We start from the raw sequence: 23,359 nt of genomic DNA, 5'->3' as shown, positions 1-23,359 counted from the left end.
TGACTGATTAGATTAGGAAACGGGAGTAGGACGGCTCTCCGTGCTCCCTTACAAAAAAGGGGAAGAAAAAAGTTTTTTTCATCCAGTTTCCATTAGATGTAGGAGGACGTTTGGGGAGGGAGGGGGCTGGAAATTCCTGTCATGCTGCAGGGCCAGCCTGGAGGGAGCTTCCTGCCACTTTTTTTTTTTTTAAACGTTCTTGTTCTTCCACGGCGGAGAATGAAATTTGATGGGAAGGAGCGAGACGTCGTGTCCGCGCAGAAACTCATGGAGACCTCCGGAGACTTCCAGGACTGAGCCGCCTCAGGTTTCCTGCGGAGGAGTTTGGTTGAAGAGAAGGGGGGCACTGCTTCTGTCCAACGGGAAAGGGAAACGGCATGTTTAGGTGTTTTCAAGGATCGGGGAAGTAGAAAAGAAGCTCCGCGGAAAGGTAAAAACCTAAGTATGTGTGCGCCGGGAGAGCGTTCACACTGATGTGAACGTCTCGCACTCCTGTTCCGGGTCGTAAAACTGCATTCCTCGGGAGTCCGCTCGCTTTCTTTGTAATCATCTACTAGAGACCAAACTGCCGCGAACAGCTTAAACATGACAGCCATCTCTGTTCACTCGCTGCCTCTTCAGGGATGCTTTAAATGTTTTTAGATTTTCTGGAACTTTAATGAATCAGAAGAAACTTTTAGGCCAGATGTTCAAAGTAAGACTTTGCATGTTTTTATGGGCCTAAAGCTCTAATGGTGGCACATTCAAAGTTTGATTGGACATCTTAGGTTTTACTTACCCTTTCACCCTTTAAAGACGCTATAGGATTGATAATATTTGGTTTTGGATTGTTAATATTTAGAAAGTCTGTCATTAAATACTAAAAAAGTTCCTCCAACATCCAGCTGAGCATCTTTATGACATTTGCTCCACAAGGTGAGGAAAGGACAGATGCATGTAGGGTAAAAATATGGAAGCCCAACAGAGAACACACATTTAAGGTTGTATATCAATTTCAAATTTACATAAAATAAATTGTGCTTCAATAAACAAGCGTTTATGGAGCTGTAAACCCTTTCTTCAAAGTAATTTACTTTTTTTGCACACTTTAAAACTTCTCCAGCGATTGGAAATATTAGAGGCCTTGTTGGTTTCTTCAAGTGTTAGGGTGTCGAGATCATTTTAAAAACAAAATTAATGAAAGGGAGAATTCTTATTTTTATTTTATTCTTATCTTTATTTATTTATTTAAAAACAACTTTATACAAGTGGAATGGGGAAGTTTACTCATCAAATGACTCAACAACACAAGGGAGATTAGTGATCTGTGAGAAACGCAGTACACATTTTTGCCAAATCATGCTTTATTAAGTTCATATGAAATACTAGCCGGGTGTTCCGTTTCGTTCTTCATGGCTAGAGTCTGGATTTTCTTATCCCTTGTACCCCTGGTGGAACCCACCTGGTTCTCCAGTAGAGGGGGCAGGGGCGTCAGAAAAACGAGCAGGACACCTGTTTTCAAGGACTGGGATTGGACGTGCAGTGCCGTGGAGCTAACAATGACTGTGCATGGATCTAATAGAGAGGCGGTGTGGTCACATGACCCAATGGTTTCCATGAGGTTAATTTGACTCTAGTTTTCAACTCTCATTGATATTAGGATAATAGGAGGCATTAGGGTCTAAGGGTAGGAATGCCCAGTTTAGTTTAGTCTGTTTAGTTTTGTTAACGATTGCCTGTTGTATTTTACGACTGATTTCATGTTCTGATACAATTACCGGTATAAAGCCTGTTGAGACAACTATTTTGTATTATTGGGCTATATAGATAAAATTCAATTGAATTAAATCTTCCATTGGAGCCATTGCTTAAGTACACGAAAAGCTGACCTTCAATAGAGTTGTGACTTTGGAAGCACAATAGAAAGCATGAACAGAAAATGTTTGGTGTAGAGGTAGAGTAACAGAACTGGTTGCAGTTTGGGTTCCTGCTTTGTCTGCCCATGTGTCAAAGTGTCCTTGGACAAGACACTGAACCCCACATTGCTCCAGGAGGTTTGTCTAGTGCCTTGCATTGCAGCTCTGTGACCATGAATGTGTATGCACGGGTTGGCAGGACTTGTGACTGTATGGTCCTTTGGGCCTTAATCGGATTAAATCAAAAATTCAACTTGGAAGTTTTATTCATTTTAGTTTTCTTTATTTAACAAAATAAACAAGCCTGCTAGTTTGGGCTGCAAGACATCGTCTCAACAAATGCAATTCAGATTTGCAGTTAAAGAGGATTCTGGCTGTTTGCTACATATGATCAAAAAACTAAAAAACAATGGCCCAACTATTAAGCATGGTGGAGGTGTGATGATTTAAGTTTGATTGACACCTGTCCTTTCCATCTTGTCATTATTGGATTGACTGTGAAAGTTCCTATATAGCAGCCTCTTTTAGAGTCCATTGTGAGGTCATCTGTCTAACAGCTAAAGCTTGCCTGAAAGTAGGTCATGAAACTGGCCATTGACCAAAGGTTATGAAGGTTAAGTTGTTTAATGTTGTCATAGCAACCAATGAGACATGAGAGCTAACGGCTGATCTGTGAGCTCTGGCTGAGTTAAGAAAGTGCTCCTCTTAGCCAGACTGCAGATTCCCGTTGCTTTTTTTCTTTGCATCCTTTGCTTTTGTATCTGCTGGTACCAATGTACCCAATTATGCCGTCATTGCATCTACAGTAGGAAAGAAGAATGTCACAAAACAATAAAATGTTCAATGTCTTCATTAGTTATCAGTAATACAATTAAATAAATTAGATTTATGCGGTTCAATATAATCTTTTAACCATGTTTTTTTAAATGAATATACTTTGGCAACTCACATGCTGAAATGTATTACTGCAATTGTTTAAGGAACTGCAACATTTGGTGCATAAAGTGATGGAATTTCAATTTTCAACAAGAATTTTAACTTATTTAGACTTGGGTATAAGACATGTGAGACAATCTCCTCCACAATGCAGTTTTAGAAAATTGCAACAACCCACACTGTAGTACTAACAGAGGTAGTCATCTATTTTTATTTTTCTGTCAACATGCTAATGTGCTTTCTGTTTGTGTGTTTAATGAAAAAGCAATCATCCAATCGTCCAAACACAAACCAAGAGTCAATGGCAGAAGAAGACAAGATCTGGCAAATCTTTACTTTCGAACACATATTCGACTGTGTCGTGCTTATCCCACAAATCCATGTCCATGTTTGATTTAAAGCGGAGAAAATCAATTGAGCCCTCTACTATTGAGTAAGTGCAGAAGAAGCCCCTAAACCTTAATCAAAATAGTATCAGTATAGGGTTGAGTTGGAACAAAGAGGTCATATTTTCAACAGAGGTCAGAAGGTTTTGGAATCTACATTTAGTTCTGTTCTGCACAAGGCTTCAGTTGCCATTAAAATAATATTCGAGAAAACCCTTTGTAAGATACTTTTTTTAAATTAAACACAATATTCACCACCTTGCACTGCAGTACGAGGGTTGTTGTCATCTTCGTTGTATTTGTCCTTTACTCTGGATAGAATTCAGGCCAGAACAGATTATTTTCTCCTTTGAGACTTTGCTGGAAGTTGTTGGAATGTGCTGCAGAGTCCAGCTGGACGTTTAACTTCATGAACTTTATTTTTTAATCTCTGGCTGATAGTTAATGATGTGAACTCAAGTCTGTGTGGCTTTTAAAAGGAGTCTCGTGGCTCCTTCACCACAAAGTAAATTCAAACTACACAGACATACTTGATATAATTGATCAAACTATTGAGATTACAGAGTTTCTTGGTGCACTTACCAACCCTGACGGGTAAATTAACTCTTTGTAGACACTAAAGTTCTTGGTAACTTTCTTTATAAAAGGAAGAATCTTTAAGGGATTTTTGTAAACCAAGATTTTGCTTATTTGGGTTAAACAGGACCGGTCTCTTCTGTAATATGATTCTTTGCACAATCAGCTTCGTTGCGCAAATCTGGAATTGTCCCTCGGGCCAAAACAATGTTTACTATAACGGCACACATGGAATGACTTTTAATGTTAAAAGTTGTTTGCGTTGTCATTGACCTGTTTAGGAACTACTGGTATACTTGTCTAGACAATACTGTTGACAGTCATTTATGATTTTTATTGCATGTCTTGTGTGCAGACCTGCTGAAGGCAAAGCCTTTTATGCTTTCTTTCTCCGCGCTGAAAAATGATTCCATTGAAACTCAGTATTTTCCCAAGATCAGAGGGAAAACACCAATGAGAACAATTGCACCCATCGTGACTGGTAGCAGACAAATTCCTGATAGGGAACAATTTTATATAAAACAATAGGCCGGTTTCAGAAAGTACAGTAATGGTATGAAGGTGTGGTCAGAGATGAATGGCTGCATACTCACCTGTCTGCATCTCTCAGCTCCACCTGTTGGAGCGAGTGTGTGAGTTGGGAGTAGGAAAAGGGGTGTGTCATCAAATAGCTAAATCTGCCCAAGTATCCTGGACGTTGATGAAAGAATGTGGCATCTAGTTTTGCGTGTGCTGGGTTTAACTTTGAAGAGAATGTGAAAACTTTCTGTGGAAGTGGACCAGTAGGGAATGTTGGGCAGAATAAAAAGTCTTCTTTGTTATCGTCAAGAAGACGTTAAGTGTTAGCTGCGTTAGAGCCTGTTGGTATCAAAGGTCTTTTGTTGGGAAAGTCATGTTTGGTTTGTCAAGGTCCTGTTGAGATGTGAACTCAAAGAGGGAACTCTTGCTCCTTTTACAGAGAAACATTGATTTCTTAACTGGAGTTGATGGAATTGAAGCAGTCTGACTGTTGTCTGAAGCAACACTGTCCAATTTTAGTCTTCAAGATCCCCCACCCCAATCTTTTGCTGTTTATCCCAGTCCTACCTACTGCTGATCAGGAACAGTACCATCTTTCTTTGTGGAGTTGTTCTGTGTCGTTGCTTAACACCAAAGTAACAACATCGGAAAGCGTTCTGGTCTTTCCAGTGTAGGAAAATACATCTACCGGTAGATGTTTATTTTCAAAAAATGTGATAAATTCTGAAAAAATCCAAATGTTCTCCATCTTTTAACCCTTGTGCTATCTTAGATGACCCCACCCTTACATTGACGTTTTCTCCCTACCATGACAAAGGTGGATAAAGGTGGAAAGATTTCATGTAATCCATGGACACCAGTGAAGATCACAAATCATTGAAGAAAAAAGGTTCAGCGCACTGTCTAGTGGGTCTAGATGACCCAACTCCCAACGTTAAAGTTCCTAGAATAGCACAAGGGTTACAGGTAAAAAATGGAAAATATGTACAACAATTTCTATATACTTTTGAATGTGGTTCAATATCTATATTTCAATGTTATGTCTTGTGTGTGTGATGGTTTAATGTTTTACAAAATCAAATAGCACAAAAGAAACTTTCCAAGTAGGTCTTTTTGATTTTTTTTGTTTGTTTGTGGGAAAGCTGTTGTAATTGTAAAGTCCAAAAATGAAGGTTAAATGAAGGGGACTTCTATGTTTCTTAACCTCGGATGTAGATTCATAATGCTAATATTTTGTCTCCTTATATTTACCTGCAGATGTTTCGGAAAAAAGCCTCCTCTTCCTTGAGAATGAGAAGGATAACTGAAAGCACCGGATGTAAAGTTGTCTTTCTTTGCTCTATCTTGAAAGGGGTGTAGAGTGACAGACATTCACCTCCGTCAGCGGAAACCACAACAATTGAAATCACTTCTGACTACCTCTCAAACAAAGCAAAAGTTTTGCTATGGTTGAAATGTTCCTTCAGAGCAAACGCATACCAGGTGGTTTCAGCTTTGACAGAGTTGAATGTTTAATAAACTGCATGGCTTTGACTTGAACTAGAAGGGAACATTTCTGATTTCTTCAAATCAATTATGTAAACATCTTGTTTGATTCATACAATTCTTTATTTTTGTCTTAGAAGTCATTTTCACACATGAACAAAAGCACTTTTTAAGTTTTTTTAAAATCTCAAACTGGACTTTCTCCAAAGTTGCCCCTCCAAAATAAAACTTAAAGCACCACTCTGATCATCTTTTGATCTTTTCCAGTGGTCTTTTAATTATGATTCCCGGTATGTTGTTTTTAGCAAAAATATATAAAAAAAACTGTGGTTTTCTAGGACATAGTTTCTGCAGAGCAGCAGTAGCTCATTAGAAATTCACCTCTGAGTTGTGGGTGGGACTGTTGGTGCAGAGCAACCCCGACCCCCCTTCCCCTTTGCAGGGCAGAGCAGGGAGCTTGTGGCCCTCTCAGTGTATTTTTTATGTCAAAAATATGTTCTTTTTTAAACACATTTTTTAACTGCTCCTGATTGGATAAAAAAATACTAGGAAATGCTATTTTGAGATACATTTCCTTTAAATGTCCTCCATCATCAGAAAAAAATGCCAAAAGAACACAACAAAAAAACAAAAAACACAATTTTCATTGGAGTGGGTCTTTAAGTTGGCTGTCTGTTGATCCACTGGAGTAACATGACACAGAATAGACAGACAGAAATGCTGTTTGGAGAAATCCCAAAAGGATTTATGCTTGCATCCTCCACATGTATTCCAGCTATCACTGTTTTAAACAGATCATCTAATAATTGTAAAATTAGGGGTTATTCCCAGAAAAATTCACATTCTTATATAGTTTCTGCCAAAAACGTCCACCGACTGGCCTGCAGTATTTTGTTGAGAACACCAGAGAACAGTGTTATCTTTTCTGAGAAATAAAAAAAAAAGCTGCTTGTGAACCTCTCCTGCAAAGCATCTCTATCAAAGGAAAACAGGGCTTCAGGTCATGTGTGAAAATGGCTTTAAGATGCTTTTTTATGTCTACATTTTCATGGAAATTGTTATTTGTGATATCCTTGTGTTTAAAATAGTGATCCACTGCAAAAACGGCATCTTATTTAAAAAAAAATCTGCCATTAATTATGAAAAAATAAAATGTGTGCTTTTATTTTGTTGATCAACTTGCTTCCTTTTCGATCAACAAATAAAGGCTCTTGAGTTTGTAAAAAAATTGGCGAGGCGTTCACAGACAATTTAAAATAACATGTGGGGTGAGAATTTTAGTTAGTTCTAAGGAGTCTGTTTTCGCAGATGTTTGTCATATTTTCAATAGAATTCTGGTTTCAAGCTATATCAGGAAATAGTAAGCAGTTAAATTAAGAGAAAATGAAATTACTGTTATTGGGTTATATTATTTTATGCTGAGATTAAAATTAGTTTGATATTTTTGCTGTCATTTAAGGATTTTAAAGATTTTTTGCCTTTCATCCTTTAGCTGTTTCATCTCTGATCTGTGGTTGTTGCTATGAGTTACGGTCATCGATTTGAAGGAAACTCTTGATGTTTTGTGGTGTTTGTCACCTGGGTTTGATGGTGCAGGATTTTTCTGATGTTGGTATTCTGTGCTTTTTCAGAAAGTGTTCTTCATCCATGTTATGTTTTTTGTGGTAGGGGAATCGGTGGCTATGGACGGTCCGTCTGCATCTTTAAGCTTTTCTTTTCTGCGTTTGTTTCTCCTTGAATCTCCGCGCTTTTGCCTCTTTGTTTGTACCAAACCGTTAACCGTTTCCCCTCCATTTCCTCATTCTTTATTGCACTTTCTCTTTCCCCGCTTAGGGATTATTGACAGAGGGCGGAGCTTGTCTTTCCATGAGGTTGGTGGCCAGCGGGAGCGAGAGATGAGGGCCGCCGCTGACGAGTCTTCAAACAGCAGCAACAGCGTCGGAAGTGGCGGCAGCACGGTCCTGCAACGCCTCCTGCAGGAGCAGATGAACCGCAACTATGTGCTGCAACAGCAGCAGCAACAGTCTGGGGGAGGAGGTGGAGGGGCAGGAGGTGGAGGTGGTAGTGGAAGCGGTGGGGGTTATTCTGTACAGGGACAGGTGAGCCCCTCTGACGACCATTCCATGGCGTCCCACATCGCGCGACAGGAACCGCAAGGGCAGGAGCTACAGACAGACAACGGCCTGGAGAAACTGGGCTCCACTAGAGCAGGAGGAGGTGGTGGGAGCAGTGGGGGGTGTGTGGGGACTTGTGGAGGTGGCGGCAGCAGCCAGGGACAGTGCCAGAACCCTGAAGATCTCCCCACATACGAAGAGGCTAAAGTGCAGTCTCAGTACTTCCGAGGTCATGGTCCTCCTCCTCCTCAGCCTCAGCAGCACACTAGTCAACCCCAGCAGCCCCCGCTGCCCTCCTCTGTGGGAGCTGCCTTCTACGTCACTGGGGTGACCAGCGCAAAGGTGCGCACCTCCGAGGGTCGCCCCACGTTGCAGCGAATCAACGGCGCTGGAAAGGTGCACCAGGATGACGCGCTGAAGGATCTGAAACAAGGACACGTTCGCTCTCTCAGCGAACGACTCATGCAACTCTCCTTGGCCACCAGTGGTGTGAAGGCTCACCCCCCGGTGAATAGCACCCCACTATCACCCCACTGCCCCCCTCCAGGGCAACCGGGGGATTACTACAAGCCACAGCACCGGGGCCCGCCTCCAGACTACCCCTTTAAAGCCTTCGGTTCCCCGTCCAAGCAGCAAGAACCTGTGGGCCATTTTTACACAGAGCAAAGAGGGAGGGAGCACTCCCGGGAGGTACCAAACGTTCGATACCAGCCCCCACCGGAGTATGGCTCATTCAGGTGAGAAATGCAAACGTGCAATTTTGAGCCCCACTTTACGTAACACGCATCAGAACTCCAGCTAGGTTCTGCTTCATGTGGCCCAACTTCACTGAGGTCAGCTGTGTGAGAAACACCAGTAAATACATTCCAGTTAATTAATTTAAAGATCCACTCTGATAATCTTTTGCTAGATTTTAAAATTTTTCAGTTTTTTGCCCAAATAAAAAAAAAACTTTTCTCTGTCTCCTGCTAGCTTACAGCCCCTCACAGCCCCAACTAACATTATAAGTGCAACAAAAATGGTGAGCAGTATTGGAGCTCGATGTTAGCTAGGACGTACATGAACCTACATGGATCTAGAATCAGAATGGAGCAGAGCAGGGAGCTTGTTTGTGTTCTATGTAACAAATACGATCTTTTCAAACGTCATTTTTTTGTCTGCTCCTGATTCAAAACAATTTGAATGAAGAAATACTTAGAAACTCAATTTTAAGCTTAATTTTATTTATATATGTCCTCCATATACAGAAAAATGTTGTTATCGTCAAGAAGAATGTTAAAAAAACAACACAATTTTCATCAGAGTTGGTCTTTAAAGGCCCAAAAACAAAAAAAAAAAGAACATTGAAAATGAGATCAGGCTGGCAAACCTCCGGCGGGATTTCTCAACAGGGTTTTTGGAAACACCGAGATCCAGTCGAGCTGGTTTTATGTTAGTTATTGCTATTTCCCTCAGAGTGTAACAGCTACAAATTCCTCACAATTTTAATCATCGGGACAGGACAAGCCGGGACACGAGGCGTTCATATTGATGACATTCCTGTGGGGATTAAGGGCAGTGTCATTCGTGCCGTTTCATCCTGATGTTCCAAAACGCCTGGGTTCTGACCTGGCACTTAAAAACAAAGACGTTTTTTACTTTTATGGCCCAAATTCATGAACAAATGATGAAAACAACGCCCCCCCTTAAATTCCCAAAATTTCCATGTTTTAAAAATAAAAAAGACATTTAAAGAGTCAAATTTAATTTTACGCTTTTTTCCAATTTGAGGTAACATAGAAATAAACAGTTAGTTTCAATCAATTTGTCATTTAATAGCTTGATGTCTCCTCAGATCCAGTAAGGAGGGTTCGGTTCACTACCAGAGGTCGCTTCACCACCACAGTCCCACCTCCTCCGTCACCTCTGTTGGCTCCTTGTCACGCGCCCAGTCCTCCACCCTCAGCAGCATGCTGTCTGCCTCCCACTCCTCGCATCCGTCCTTCCCCCACCAGCAGTCTCTTGGGGAGCCTCACCACATGTCTGGACCTCGTAGTCCACATGGCACAGGCTCCCACCAAGGAGCCGAGCCAGGCATCCAAGGTCCAGGTCACCCACCCATGCACAGAGGTCACGCTTTCCCCGCCGATCCCTATGGCTCCACCCCGAGGTTGCACCATCATCAGCAGCTTCATCACCCATGTCAGCAGCAGCACCAGCAGCAGCAGCACCAGCAGCAGCAACAGTTTCAAGGTCATCCTCAACCGGCTATGATGGTTCAACCGGGGAATTTTCCTATGCCACACTCCTACGGCCAGCTGCCAGGCGAGCCCTACGCCATGCTCGCTCGTACTCAACAGATGGTGGATGTGCTGACGGAGGAGAACCGGATGCTGAGGCAAGAGATGGAGGCCTGTCGGGAGAAAGTCACGAAGCTGCAAAAGGTAACACCTGGTGAAGGCCTAAAGCACATCCACATTTCTTCAGCCTCATATTTATTTGTGTGGATATTCAAATCTTTACCTGCACTGCAGAATTCCGCCCTATCGTCCATCAAGTAACGCGATGGCACAACGTTTTCAGAGTAAAAAGTAGAAACGTGGGAGAAAATCAAATGCGGCATCGTCTCCTGTCTGCAGCTGGAAACGGAGATCCAGTTGGTGTCGGAGGCCTACGAGAACCTCGCTAAATCCTCATCCAAGAGGGAAGCTCTGGAGAAAACCATGAGGAACAAGTTGGAGCTGGAGGTGCGGCGCCTGCACGACTTCAACAGAGACCTGAGGGGTGAGTGCAGGGCGGGGCCCGGAGCTGGCAGGGTGAATCACAGCGTGGAAATGCACCACACTGAGGTTCTGGTGCAAACAGCCACCAGTGGGTTTAGCAAATGCGCTTATAAAGGGCAAATCTGTACAATAAGTTCAAGATTAATTATCAACAAGATGTTTTTTTAGTCTGAATTTGTGTGATTGAAGGGAAAAGGGAGGCCCAACCCAAAATGAGATTAGATCAATGTGCTCATAACACAATTAGCATCTATTTATGCAGCACAGACGCACACAAAGAGCAAATCTCTCTTCATCATAGGAATTTAGGAATGCTGCTTTGCTTCCTGTTGTCCTTCCTGCCTCCTGTCTGTTCAGTTAGAACTGACCTTTGCAGGGATTACATCCAAATCTCCCATTTGTGCTCTCCCAAAATTTCAATAGATCTATTGAACAAAGATCTTTCTTGTGTATTTTATTTTTCGTAACTTCTTGATTAATGAGCGTACCATTTATGTTTCTTCAACGAGCCCACATCAGTGATCAGACATTTGGAAGGATTTTACAGGTCAACACATACCTGCAGACAGATGCAAGAAGGAAGATGCTAGAGGCTCACTTATAGCTTACAAAACACTTTTTCTTTCTTCTGAAAGACTTTTTGAAGCTTTAGCTTGTCTTATTCCACCGAGGCATCACAGAGAGAGGAGGCTAAGATGGTCGGCAGATGTCTGCATGCTAGGACTCAGAGCTTCTCATGCTGGATCCAAAACATGCTGGTGGGAAATGGGTTTCTAGAGATGCAGACTGCAGAAATGACTTACTAGACAGTCATAGACATGAAGTAAGAATCAGGAAAACCCAACCTCTAGAATGACATCAAAACAACTGATCCCTCAGAGAAGCACTAAAGATTGAAAGAAGACCTTGAAAGAGAAGAGGTCCCTGTGGGGATTAGAGCACTCGGAGCTTTCAGACACAAACTGGGAGAGCGGCTCTAGCAGATTCCAGGAACAACATCTGAGATCTGTGTCCAGAGGACAAAGGGCAAGAATAGAGGCTCCTACTGTGCATCGTGCAATGTGATTTCCTGGATTATTATTTATAAATTCTTTCTCTCACAGTGGAAGTGTATCATCTTCTTGCGTGGGACAACTCACAGCATCTTTAACTGCCCAACACGTTTTTGCCCCACAGTACACAATAAATAAATGCACCTCATAAAGACATCTGCTGTTTATACACATTTATATAAAACTCAAAATAATAACCCGCAAAACGCCAAATATGCATAATTAAGTGCGCATAAACACCAATATTGTTATAGAAACTCTGTTTTTACATACAATCAGACGCATATTAAACTAGAATGGCAATACTGTCTTTGAAACTCTAAAACATAAAGGTTAGAATTCGAGAAAATGAAAACTATTACAACTAATGTCATTTATATAACATGATTAAAAGAATGGTAGAGCAAAACACAAAAACAAGGACCTTAAAAAAAAAGAAAAAAAGAATCTTTAGTTACACCTTTGAAATTTTTATGCAAACAAGTATTTTGATTTTGATTAAATTTAGCCCCATAATCATACTAACAGTACAACAATACCATAAGTTTTAGGACTAGTTGACAAACACAAAAATACATTTACAATTACGACATTAAAGTCCTAAATTTATGAAAAAAAGTCAAATAAGTAGAATAAAGTTGTATTTTTATAAAAATCATTTATGACTTTTATTTCTTATAAATTTTCATTCATTTTCATTTTTAAAGTAATAATTTATGACTTTAAAACACAAATTTATGAGAGAACAGCCATAAATTTAGGAGGAAAAAGTAATACATTTAGGAGAAAAAATGTCTTAAATTTAGGTTGAAAAAGTCATTAATATATGAGAATTTGTTTTTATAAATTTAGAAGAGAAAACATTAATACATTTAGGAAAAAAAAGTCATAAATTTACGAGAAAAACAACAACACAGTTTATCTTTTTATTGGAGCCGTGCTTGAAGATGAAAGATATGGAGAACTTTGTGAAGCTTTATTTCCTGATAATTTTAAAAAGAAAGAAATTCTGATCCTTTTGACCACCTTGAAAGAAAAAAAACAAGCTAAGAAAAAAAAACAAGCTAAGAAGAATTTTTTTAAGATCAACATCAAGAAGATTTGATGAAAATGACCGAGAAAACTTGTGAATCCTGACCTGACCTTCAAAGTTTTACCGAGAGCTGGGTTGATAAAATCAATCTATTAATCTGAATCGATCCAAGCTTTATAAGTCAATAATCGATCCATAAAAGTATAGATCGATCTTTTACGCCCCTCCTTTTCCGGTGACCTAACGCATAACAGCAGTTAAAAAGTCTGCTAGCCTGATGCTAACGTATAATGGAATTTCACATAAGACTGCTGATGCTAACGCTCGTTCGACCTAAACACACATTGCTGACTAAATGAACAGATTTATATACTCACAGGCATGAATTTTCCAAACTCTTTTAAAGAAAAAGATTTTTTTTTTTTTCACAAAGTAACAATCTGCACAGTTTTTTCCCCTCAAATCTTCTGGAATAAAGCGTTAGGCTGTAGCGCGAGCTCCACCTAGTGGCCAAACGAAACATAATAATCTGCTCATTTTTGCTGGAGCTTCTCCCTTTAAGAATTAATTTAACTCTGGATGCTGTTAACAATCGCATTGGTTTATTATTTCATCACATTTTACATTGAATCAAACCGATTCTGGAAATTGCTGGTGATAGTCCTAGTTTGACCCCCCCCCCCCCCCCCCATACAATACTTTGAGTATAAGAATAAATATGTTTCTTTTGATGCACAAACTTACTATAAAATAACAATAGTTGTCTTTTCACAACTAGAAATGTCTGTGTGAGTCCAGATCATTTACTTCCGGTTTTGATGTTTTAAAGAGCGCATGGAGACGGCAAACAAGCAGCTCGCCACGAAAGACTGCGAGGGCTCAGAGGACAACCGCAAGACCATCTCACAGCTGCTCACACAGAGTGAGTGACACACACACACACACACACATACTCCAGCAAGCATGCCTACCTCAACACTAAACACCCTTTTCTTCTCCAATCAGTGGCCACATATTCCACAGTCAGTGTTTGAGTTGGCAGCGGAGCCATTTGGCTTTAGCTAATGGTCATTTAGCATATTTTTAAGGCTCAAAACTAACACAGGGATAATCTTTAAAGCTGCTGCAGATTAGTCAGTCCACATGAATGCAATTTTTGTTCAAATGTTTTCAATTTTTAACCCATGAAAACGTTTGGCTGATCAGCAGCTGGATTTACAGTTTTAGAAGAAATTCTTTGGAGATCACAAGTTCAATGAAATATTTGCAGACAAAGCCAGCAAACTCAACACAATGGCACTGAATTAATGGAGTGAAGACAAAAACAGTTTTTACCTAAAATCTTAAGAACTTTGCGGCTTGCAGATGCAGCTTGCAGAAAGGGGGGTCGAGGGCGGGGCTACTCAACTCAGCACCAATGCCCACGTAGAGGAGATTTTGGATAGACATGAAATATGGCTTTTAAAGACATTTAGATTGTGGGATTTTGGTTATAAACGTCATCATTAGAATTAAAAAAACATGTTTTTTTTTCCCAAGTTGTCATAAGGGGTCTCTAATAACCAGCTCAGTGGCTTTGTGGTTAGAGTGTCCGCTCTGTAACTGGAAGGTCATGGGTTCAAACCTAGGCCGAGTCACACCAAACACTTATTAAATGGGACCCAATTCCTCCCTGCTTGACACTCAGCATTAAGGGGTTGGATTCGGGGGTTGAACCACCGAATGCGGCTGTGTCTGGAGCTCACCGCTCCCCCAGGGGATGGGTCAAATGTGGAGAACAAATTTCCCCAATATTTTTTTTTAAGTCAGACTGTATATGAAAAGTGGAGTAAGTGTGATGTCATCGATAAACATGGTTTACTTCTGGCTCCAGCAAGATGAAGTCAATTCATTTTTTAGGAACACGGTGCCACCACGTTGGAATCAGAACCGTCTGTAAGCATTAATTGGTCTGAGTCGGTCAACGTTTCTATGGCAACCATTCTTGCCAATCAGGAGCTTGTTGGAAGTCCACATCGCTTCCACTTGAAAGAGGGGAAAATGAAATCTGTCAAAAAAAAAACTTTTGAATGTTTGATGTGAAACCTTATCCTTTGATTCAGGCATGTGATTGGCCAGTTTATAACCTACATTACAGAAAAAAATATCATGAAGAAATTAAGCAAGGGCTTAGTTTAAGATATCCGAGCAGGAATGGTTTTATAACAAGTAGAACGACTGAGTACTGGCTGTTTCTATAGAAGTCTATGGGATTTTGGTTTCTTGGAACCAGCAGGTACTTCCAGTTTGGAACTCGAGCGGGGTGGGGTCACTCGGTCCAGTTCTGATATACAGTTAATGGTTTAAGACAATGAAAAATGAAATTGTAAATAAGTTGAATAAATCAACTGTGTAGACAAGAAGTGACTGAGCTTCACTCTGTTTTATATCATTTACGGCAATGAAACCTCTTATTTGGACCGTTTCTGCATAAAAAACAACCAGAGTATAAGTAGCAGGAGCCAAAAAAGGCCAAAATAGTGCCAAAAAATATAGAAGTTGCACTTTTCTCCTAAAACTACAACTCTTCTGAACAAATCCACCAAACCTTGTGTATTATTGCATTTACACGTCAAATTCCCATCCCGCATCCCTTTTGATGCACGTTAAATTCGATGCTCAATGTTGTCGTTCACCTTTCAGCAAATCCCTTCAGCGAATCAGCTTTCACTGATTTACACAGGTAGTTCGGCCGAGCTTATTAGACAGGATGCCCTACCTGACTCAAACCTGTATGTTATCTGGGCTGGGGACCGGCACAGGGAGACCCAGACTTGGTCCCCTGTTGCTACATAGTTAGGCAGTAGCGTGAAGGCCCCAAGAACCCACACTCATTGCGTCCCTTGGGAGGCGAATCTTGGTTTCTTGCGTGCCAATCCTACACCCAGCCAACTGAGTCCAAAACAAAAAAAGTAAAAACAAGAATCGTCATGTCTCGATGTAAATAGGAAAACTGTAATAAAGTTCAGGAGAACCATCAAATTACCTTCCATGTTTGTTGTGGATGGCTCTTCTTCTGCTTTGCTGTGAGGAGCAAATACCGATACACACACCTACAGTGCACTCTAGTGGTTGTTAGTGGGAATTAACCGTGAAAGGGCAACCGATTGTGACAATACACTATATGAGCCTATTTATGTTTTTTTTTTTACTATCACAAAATAGTTGCTCCTAAACATATGCAAAAAAACAACAACAACAAACACAACTTATACTCAAAAAAATACGGTAAATAGTTTATAGTCTGGTCTTTATTGCTCTATCCTATTTATTCTACTTTGTTTCTATCAGGACGAACGGGTGAGCACATGAGCCTCTCCACAGGCCTTGAGACCCAGACATGTGTGCAGCCGCTGCACGTAGCATACGTGGAATAGTGTGTTACAAAAGCACTGCAGTTCCATTCAGGGGGTCTCAAAAATGCCACATAAATCACAGGGGACTTTATTAGTGTTTTCATTATAGTTTTTAAAACTAATCACCAGTGTGTTTGATGTGTTTGTGAAATAAAGCATAATAAGGATTTCTTTTTGAATGTGAATTCAGATAAAGAAATGCAGCGTGAGAAAGAGAAGCTGGAAATGGAGTTAAACGCCCTTCGCTCCACTGCAGACGACCAAAGGAGACACATTGAGATCAGAGACCAGGCTCTCAACAATGCCCAGGCCAAAGTGGTCAAGCTGGAGGAGGAGGCAAGGCTTTGAATCAGTGAAAAATGACCAAAAACGTTCACTAGTACAGTAAATAAGAATGTTTGTTTGTTTATGTGCAGCTGAAGAAAAAGCAGGTGTATGTGGAAAAGGTGGAGAGGATGCAGCAGGCCCTGGCTCAGCTCCAGGCAGCGTGCGAGAAGAGAGAACAGCTGGAGCACCGACTCCGAACGAGACTGGAACGAGAGCTGGAGTCTCTACGCATGCAGCAGGTAATGCAGCCGCATCTCAAAGGAGACCTGCATCAGTGCTGATGCTCTGATGTGCTTCCAGTTTTCTATTAGCACACAAAAAGCAGTTTCCTATTTTAAGTCATGTATAGTTTTGTTTTATCTCTGTCAATATTAATCTAGCTGAAGCTTCCTTAAGAGAAGCTCTATTTGTCTTCAGATTGAATATATGTCTGCTAAAACAAAACACATCTAAGTCTATTTCTTTGGTGCAACTGTTTAAAAAATAGACTTAAACTGTACTAAAAGGAAGGAATCAAGATAAACATGTAGAAAAGTAAAAAAGTTTTGTTCTTCCCGTCCTTTTTTTTTTTTGTGTGTGTGTCTCTTATCTCCCCCAGCGGCAGGGAAACTCCCAAAGTAGTGGCATGGTCCCATCGGAGTTTAATGCCACAGCCGTGATGGAGCAACTGAGGGAGAAGGAGGAGAGGATTCTGGCTCTGGAGGCTGACATGACCAAGTGGGAACAGAAGTATTTGGAGGAGAGTGTGATGAGGCAGTTTGCTCTGGATGCTGCAGCGTCTGTTGCTACGCAAAGGTTGGTGTTTCTGCAGCTCAGGAATGTTCAGATCTTTTGTTTTATTTTCATTTCTTTATCTGGCATATTATACTCAATGATCTACGGTAGATTAAAACATTGAAAAGTAGTTTTCACCTCTAACAATGACTCAAACTTTGAATGTTTTTTGACATGATGTGAACATCTGCACAGTGTAGATGACTTTTCCAGAGCAGGAATGGCATCTCCTTGACTTTGACTGGTGTCCCGCAGGGATACATCTGCAGCTGGAATCAGCCACTCTCCCAGCAGCAGCTACGACACATCTGTGGAAGCTCGTATCCAAAAGGAAGAGGAGGAAATCCTCATGGCCAACCGACGCTGTCTGGACATGGAAAGCAGGTTAGACATTTAAAAGCAGACTAACTGGTACCTTAAAATCTGTCGCAGTCAGAAACCTCTCACATTTTATTATTATTTTTATCCATACTGTGAGTTAAAGCATTCCTCCTCGTACTGTGATCCTCCAACTGTGAATGTTTGCTAAAACCTTGAGAGTTGCCAAATGTTAAATCACTGCAAATTGTGTTTTTATTTTTTAACAAGTTCTTTTAAAGCATTTTTCTGATGATGGAGGACACATATCAAGACAATTAAGCTCAAAACTGCATTTCTGGGTATTTCTTTCCTCCCGCCCACAACATAGAGGTGACTTTCTAATGAACTCCTGATGCTCTGCAGAAACTATGTCCTAGAAAATTGCTATTTCTTTATTTTTATTTGAGCTAAAAACAGGATAAGTATGATTAAAAGACCACTATTTAAATAAATCAAAAGATGATCGGACAGGGACTTTAATACACTAGTACTTATTCCTCAAGATTCTGATATAAAGTTCTAGTTTGGTTTGTCGTGCTGCGATTAATCAAGCAGAAGAATGAGCAAAGTGGGGGCTACACCCTCGATCCGTGCAAAGGAGAAACATGTTGGACTTTCTCCACGTTTGGATCAAGGCTTGATAAAAATCCCTGGACTCCCAGCAACTCCCATTCCTAGATGTGATTCATACTTTTTGTTTGTGTGGGTCCTGCTTTTTGTGTTGGAAAGTCTATAACATTAGGAAAGAATAGAGGAGAGCAGGGAGCTTGTGGGCTCCCGATTGTAGGAACAACTACAGGCTTTCTAAACTCCCTTTTTTTTCTGCTCCTGATTCACAACAATAAAGAAATACTCAGAAAAGCAATTCTCAGCTTAATTTTCTTAATATATGTCCTCCATCATCAGAAAAATGCAACAAGAACATGTTAAACACAAAAAAACGCTGACAACCCTGACATGAACCCACATCACACGGACATCCACGGTGTTTGAAAAAAATAGTTGTCCCAATTTTAAAGTTTACATTAAAAAAAAAAAAAGGAAATATTTTTAGCAGATCAAATGATGTCACCAAACTCTAAAACTGGACAAATAGAAGAAACAAGTCTGAATGTCTTATAGGGTAAACGTAGAGGGGGAAATTCAACAATCAGATGTCAATCTAAAGACCACACCCCCTGTTTTTGTTATTTTTAGATAAAATAATAAACCTTTTAGTGTGTAAAAATGTACAGTTGTCTTTAATATCAAGTTTGGCCATAGAGGGAACTTGTTTCTTGCATCTAACCTGTATGTATCTATTTGTTTATTCATTGGAATGCATATAAACTGACTTGCTAGTGGAGCCAGCCAACTAGTGGTTAGTCGGTGAATTGACCTTGCTTCAGTTTTTTGATTTTCTTTTTTTTTTTTAAAGATTGCTCCAATCTGGAAATTGATGGGTTGCAATTACTTTACAGAAAGTCTAATATCCTTAGATCCTTATAGGAAGAGATTTTGTTGGTCTGAAACTCCTCTGACATTAAATTATGTTGGTTAATGTAAATATTCTTCCTTCAGTTGCCTAAATGTTTCTTTTACCTTTTTATTGTTCCATCAGTTAAAGACAGTTTAAAAATAATTTTTTATGTTTATCATTTTTTTTTTCTTTTTTTTTTTTTAACTTTTCCTGTCCAACAGCTGGGCAGGCAGATGAGAGATGTTTATCAACCATTGACGGCATAATTTTGATGATTCTTACATTGACAAAATAATCAATATATAGGAAAATCAAAGTGACGCTGTAGTCGTTTGCTTATCCATCTATAATGCAGATGTGAGTTCATGTGACCGCACAACATTGGATGTTTTTTCATGTTTTTTCTGATTTTTACTCATCTTTACTGTGTTTTATAAGCAATTTTAATAATAAAAATGAGAAGTTCTGCTGCGTAATTATTGCTGCAACCATATCTCTAATACTTTCTTCACCAATTTTTTTTTTTTTACGTCCATTCCAGAATAAAGAATCTCCATGCCCAGATCATTGAGAAGGATGCCATGATCAAGGTTCTGCATCAGCGCTCCAGGAAAGAGCCCAACAAGTCAGACGCGCCGTCCGCCATGAGGCCTTCCAAGTCCCTAATGTCCATCTCTAACACTGGCTCAGGCAGCTCAGGCCTGCTCTCCCACAGCCTGGGACTCAGTAGTTCCCCCATCACTGAAGAACGCAAGGACACCAGCTGGAAAGGCAGTCTAGGTCAGAACAGCCATTTTTTTAAAGTTTCTTCATTGGTTTGTACATCAGGGGTTTGCAGCACTGCAGTTCTTTAGATTCCACAGAAAACTGCATAGTCAAACCTTTACCACATAAAAATGTGCCTCAGTTTAGAGAAACTGAACTGAAATCGTGAATTGAGGACCAAAAGCGAAGGGGAACTAAAAATCAAAAATTAAAAATACAAAACAGAAGCTGTTACAGACAGATACCTTTTTATTATTTGATAACAGTTTTAGGTTTAAAATTTGTTTTATTCAAGTTTTCAATATTTTTAAGTTTAAATTTTTTAAAATTTACAACGTTTTTTTGTGCAAATTTTCAGTAGAAAATAATTTATAATGTCTTTAAAACTGTTTTTAAGTTTTCTCCTTTTTTTTTTTTCAAATTTACTATATCTGTTTTTCTAATGGGCTATCTGCAAGCTGATCCTGATTTGACCCCAAACCGTTGTTGTTAAAATCCTTTGGTTCTCAGGGGTCTTGCTGGGACCGGAGTGCCGCACAGAGTCTCTGAGGACAGAGTCCATCTCTTCATCTCCCTCCCCGGTTCTGTCTGGAACTCCCATGACAGCCGGCCACTCCAAGACGGGCAGCAGGGACAGCTGCACGCAGACCGACAAGGGTCAGGACGCCAGCAAGCCCAACACCCCAGCCCAGAGCATGACCCTGCCGGCCCGCCTGTCCAGCCCCAGCCCAGTTTACATACCCGACCGCTTAGCGGGTCAGTGCAGAACCACCAGAACCTGCCTGTCTGAGCCGCACGCAAATGGTGTTTGTTTACATTTTTTAGCACACATTTTCAGCCTACTCTGCATTCAGCACATTCATATTTCAAGCCTTTACAAGGATTCAGCCTTTACAAACTTTGTAAAGACACTGGTCTTTTTCTGGACTTTTCCGGCGCATCTCTGTTGCATTGACACAAAAAAAGAAAGTTCTTTAATCAATTGGAATCAACATCTGAACCAATGTTCACATCGCTTCTGTCAAGCTTTACGCAGGAATTCTATTTCCAGTCTTTGGACACGTCCAACGGGAAACAGGTCCAGGTGTTCAAATAAAAATGTCAGTTGTACTTTCAAAATAAAAAATTAATACAATTTCAGTTTACATTTAAGGCGATGTGGCCCATGTGATAACACACGTTAACATTACGGGGAAACTCCGTTTTTGTCATGGACGGTGAAAGCTTTAATTTTGGAAATACAAAAACATAACATCATTTATGACACAAAACATGCATCTGACAAGGACTCTGTGACGAAGGAGATGGCACGGCGCCTGATTGGCAAGGTTTTTGTCAAATTACTTGACACGGGGGTGGCAGTTCAAACCACTCCTCCGGGGGCTGGAGGGATGAGGAACAAACCGGAGACATAACAAAAACAATGTCAAATAAACGATTGTTGTAGGACGGACTCCCCACGCAACTTAAGAGAGACGCACCACAGATGGACCAGTGTAAATCTTGCGTAAGGGTGCATTCCCAGCAGAGTTGGTTGTTCTTATGTAGGTGGCTTCCAATTTCTTTCTCCTTGTTCTTTTTTTAATCCAAGGTTTTATTTGTTTTTACTTAAGATTGCAGTGTTAAAAGATCAAAACTTTAATTGCCCAAAAAAGGTAATGGACTTCCTGTTAGAACTGAGCTACTTATAACACCATAATGATCTTTAGTAAAACAATATAAATCAGGGGTGCCCAATACATCAAAGATGTGTGAGTAGATCGCAGGCCATCAACACTAAATAAACAAAAATATGTATACATTTTTAAAAATAGCTGTCAGCTAAACATACAGGTAATCCTCGCTGTAAAATACATCACTTGATTGGCGTGCAGTACGGCCTCGGTATCAGAGGATGTTCATCAGTGAACATGCATGTTCAGAAACACTGACCGCTATGCTCCACTAACAGACATGAAGTTTTTCTTCCTTCTAAAATTCAGAAAGGTGCGAACGTTCAGCGTCAGACTCTTAACCGTGGATCTGGCTGATAATGGGCTTTATTTTTTCTCCTTCACTTGACCCAAAGTCGGTCTCAAAAAGAACCTCACATGGAACCTCTATTGTTGGCACACCGTGTGATGCGCCGCCGTTGACATGACAACCACGAACACAGCGGTCCAATTCAACAAGCCGCTGAAAGAAAAATGGCAGAAGAACTTTACACATTTATCTAAATGCATCAATTTAATTCAAAATAATTGTCTGACTCACTTTAAAATCTGCTTTTCATAACAAGTCTGTGTTGAACCGCTAACATTTCTTCATGTTTTCATTTTCATTCAGACGTACCAGTGTTCCACAGCAGCACTCTTGAGCGGAGGTTCCCTATCCAGTCCCACTCTCAGCAGCAAGCTGCTCCATCCGCCCAGCAGGATGTAGACACAGACATGGTGGAGATCCTCATCTGATTCCGCAGTCACAGGGACTGAATATTATGCAGAGGATTCCATCCCACGTTCATTGCAAACGCTAAACCTCCATCGTTTTCCATGATCTTTGTTTACATGTTTACTCATTCTTTGGTCCTATAGAAAACAGTATAGCAGTATGACAGGTGTAGGTGTTTCATCTAGAAGCAGTGTTTGCAAATCTGCTAACTTGAATACTTTAGTTTGTAGCTCGTCTCAGTATTTTCTTTTCTGGACATTTTCCTGGATGTCCTTAATGTGTGTTCACAGGGATGACGGGGGTCATCCAAAACTTAAATCTACGTCTTTCTACATTACAAAACTCAAACACTACTTCATAAATGTTGAGCTTTGTACACTTTAGGTGAAGGATTTCTCTTATTTGTTCTGTATCAAAAGGTCCTTTTTCCGTTTTTATACATTTACCATGTAGTTCAACATCCAAACAACAATGAGCTTTTCATGAAGTAAACAGTTTTTATACGTCTTAAAGTTTGTGGACCAAATGTTTCTGCAACCATATGTAGCATTTACTGCACAACTTATTCTTCAGTTTCTTCTTTTTGCCAGATGACTTTAAGAAGTCTGATGTCAAGTCACGTATTTGCCATTTTTTTTATTTTACTATCCATAAACGTGGTACTTGGGTGAAGTAAGTCAATTTCTAACATGTAAATAGTGTTTTCACTAACTACAGCTCCAGTTATTGGTCATTTGCATCATTATAGATATATATATAAAAAAAGTTTCAATTGTAAATTCAATGGCATTTTATTCCTATACAGCTTGTTTTTTATTGTATCATAAGTGAAGCATTTCATAAATAAAATACTGGAGAAAACCCTGGATTTGTCTGGATCTGTGAAGTTTTTAGCTAACGGGATATCAGCTAAAAATAAAACAAGCTAGTAAATAAAAAAATTATCTACTTATTTAACCCTTTTGCTATCTTAGATGACCCCACCCTTACTTTGACGTGTTCTCCCTACCATGACAAAGGTGGATAAAGGTAGAAAGATTTCATGTAATCCATGGACACCAGTGAAGATCACAAATCATTGAAGAAAAAAG

At 40.1% G+C, this 23,359-nt stretch overlaps 1 protein-coding gene across 3 annotated transcripts; it reads left to right on the top strand.

Annotated features, from left to right (window-relative positions):
- LOC101169307 (angiomotin) lies at window positions 1-23,134 on the top strand. 3 transcript variants are annotated; one of them, XM_011483543.3, is made up of 13 exons: window positions 1-430; window positions 5,570-5,630; window positions 7,631-8,648; window positions 9,746-10,334; window positions 10,530-10,674; window positions 13,588-13,680; window positions 16,344-16,489; window positions 16,570-16,719; window positions 17,079-17,275; window positions 17,510-17,638; window positions 19,615-19,853; window positions 20,349-20,642; window positions 22,164-23,134. In XM_011483543.3, the coding sequence occupies exons 2-13, from the start codon at window positions 5,570-5,572 to the stop codon at window positions 22,286-22,288; spliced, it is 3,186 nt and encodes a 1,061-aa protein (XP_011481845.1). In that variant the 5' UTR covers window positions 1-430; the 3' UTR covers window positions 22,289-23,134. The 3 variants fall into 3 exon arrangements, with proteins under 3 accessions (XP_011481845.1, XP_020564499.1, XP_011481847.1); XM_020708840.2 differs by having other exon boundaries at window positions 4-430; window positions 20,349-20,594; XM_011483545.3 differs by lacking the exon at window positions 5,570-5,630 and having other exon boundaries at window positions 4-430.
- Window positions 23,135-23,359: the final 225 nt, after the last annotated feature.

Source organism: Oryzias latipes, chromosome 14 (genome assembly GCF_002234675.1).
Source record: "Oryzias latipes chromosome 14, ASM223467v1".
NCBI lineage: Eukaryota > Metazoa > Chordata > Actinopteri > Beloniformes > Adrianichthyidae > Oryzias > Oryzias latipes.
The sequence above is the reverse complement of the archived record's forward strand: the minus strand, read 5'-3'. Positions and strand labels throughout refer to the sequence as shown.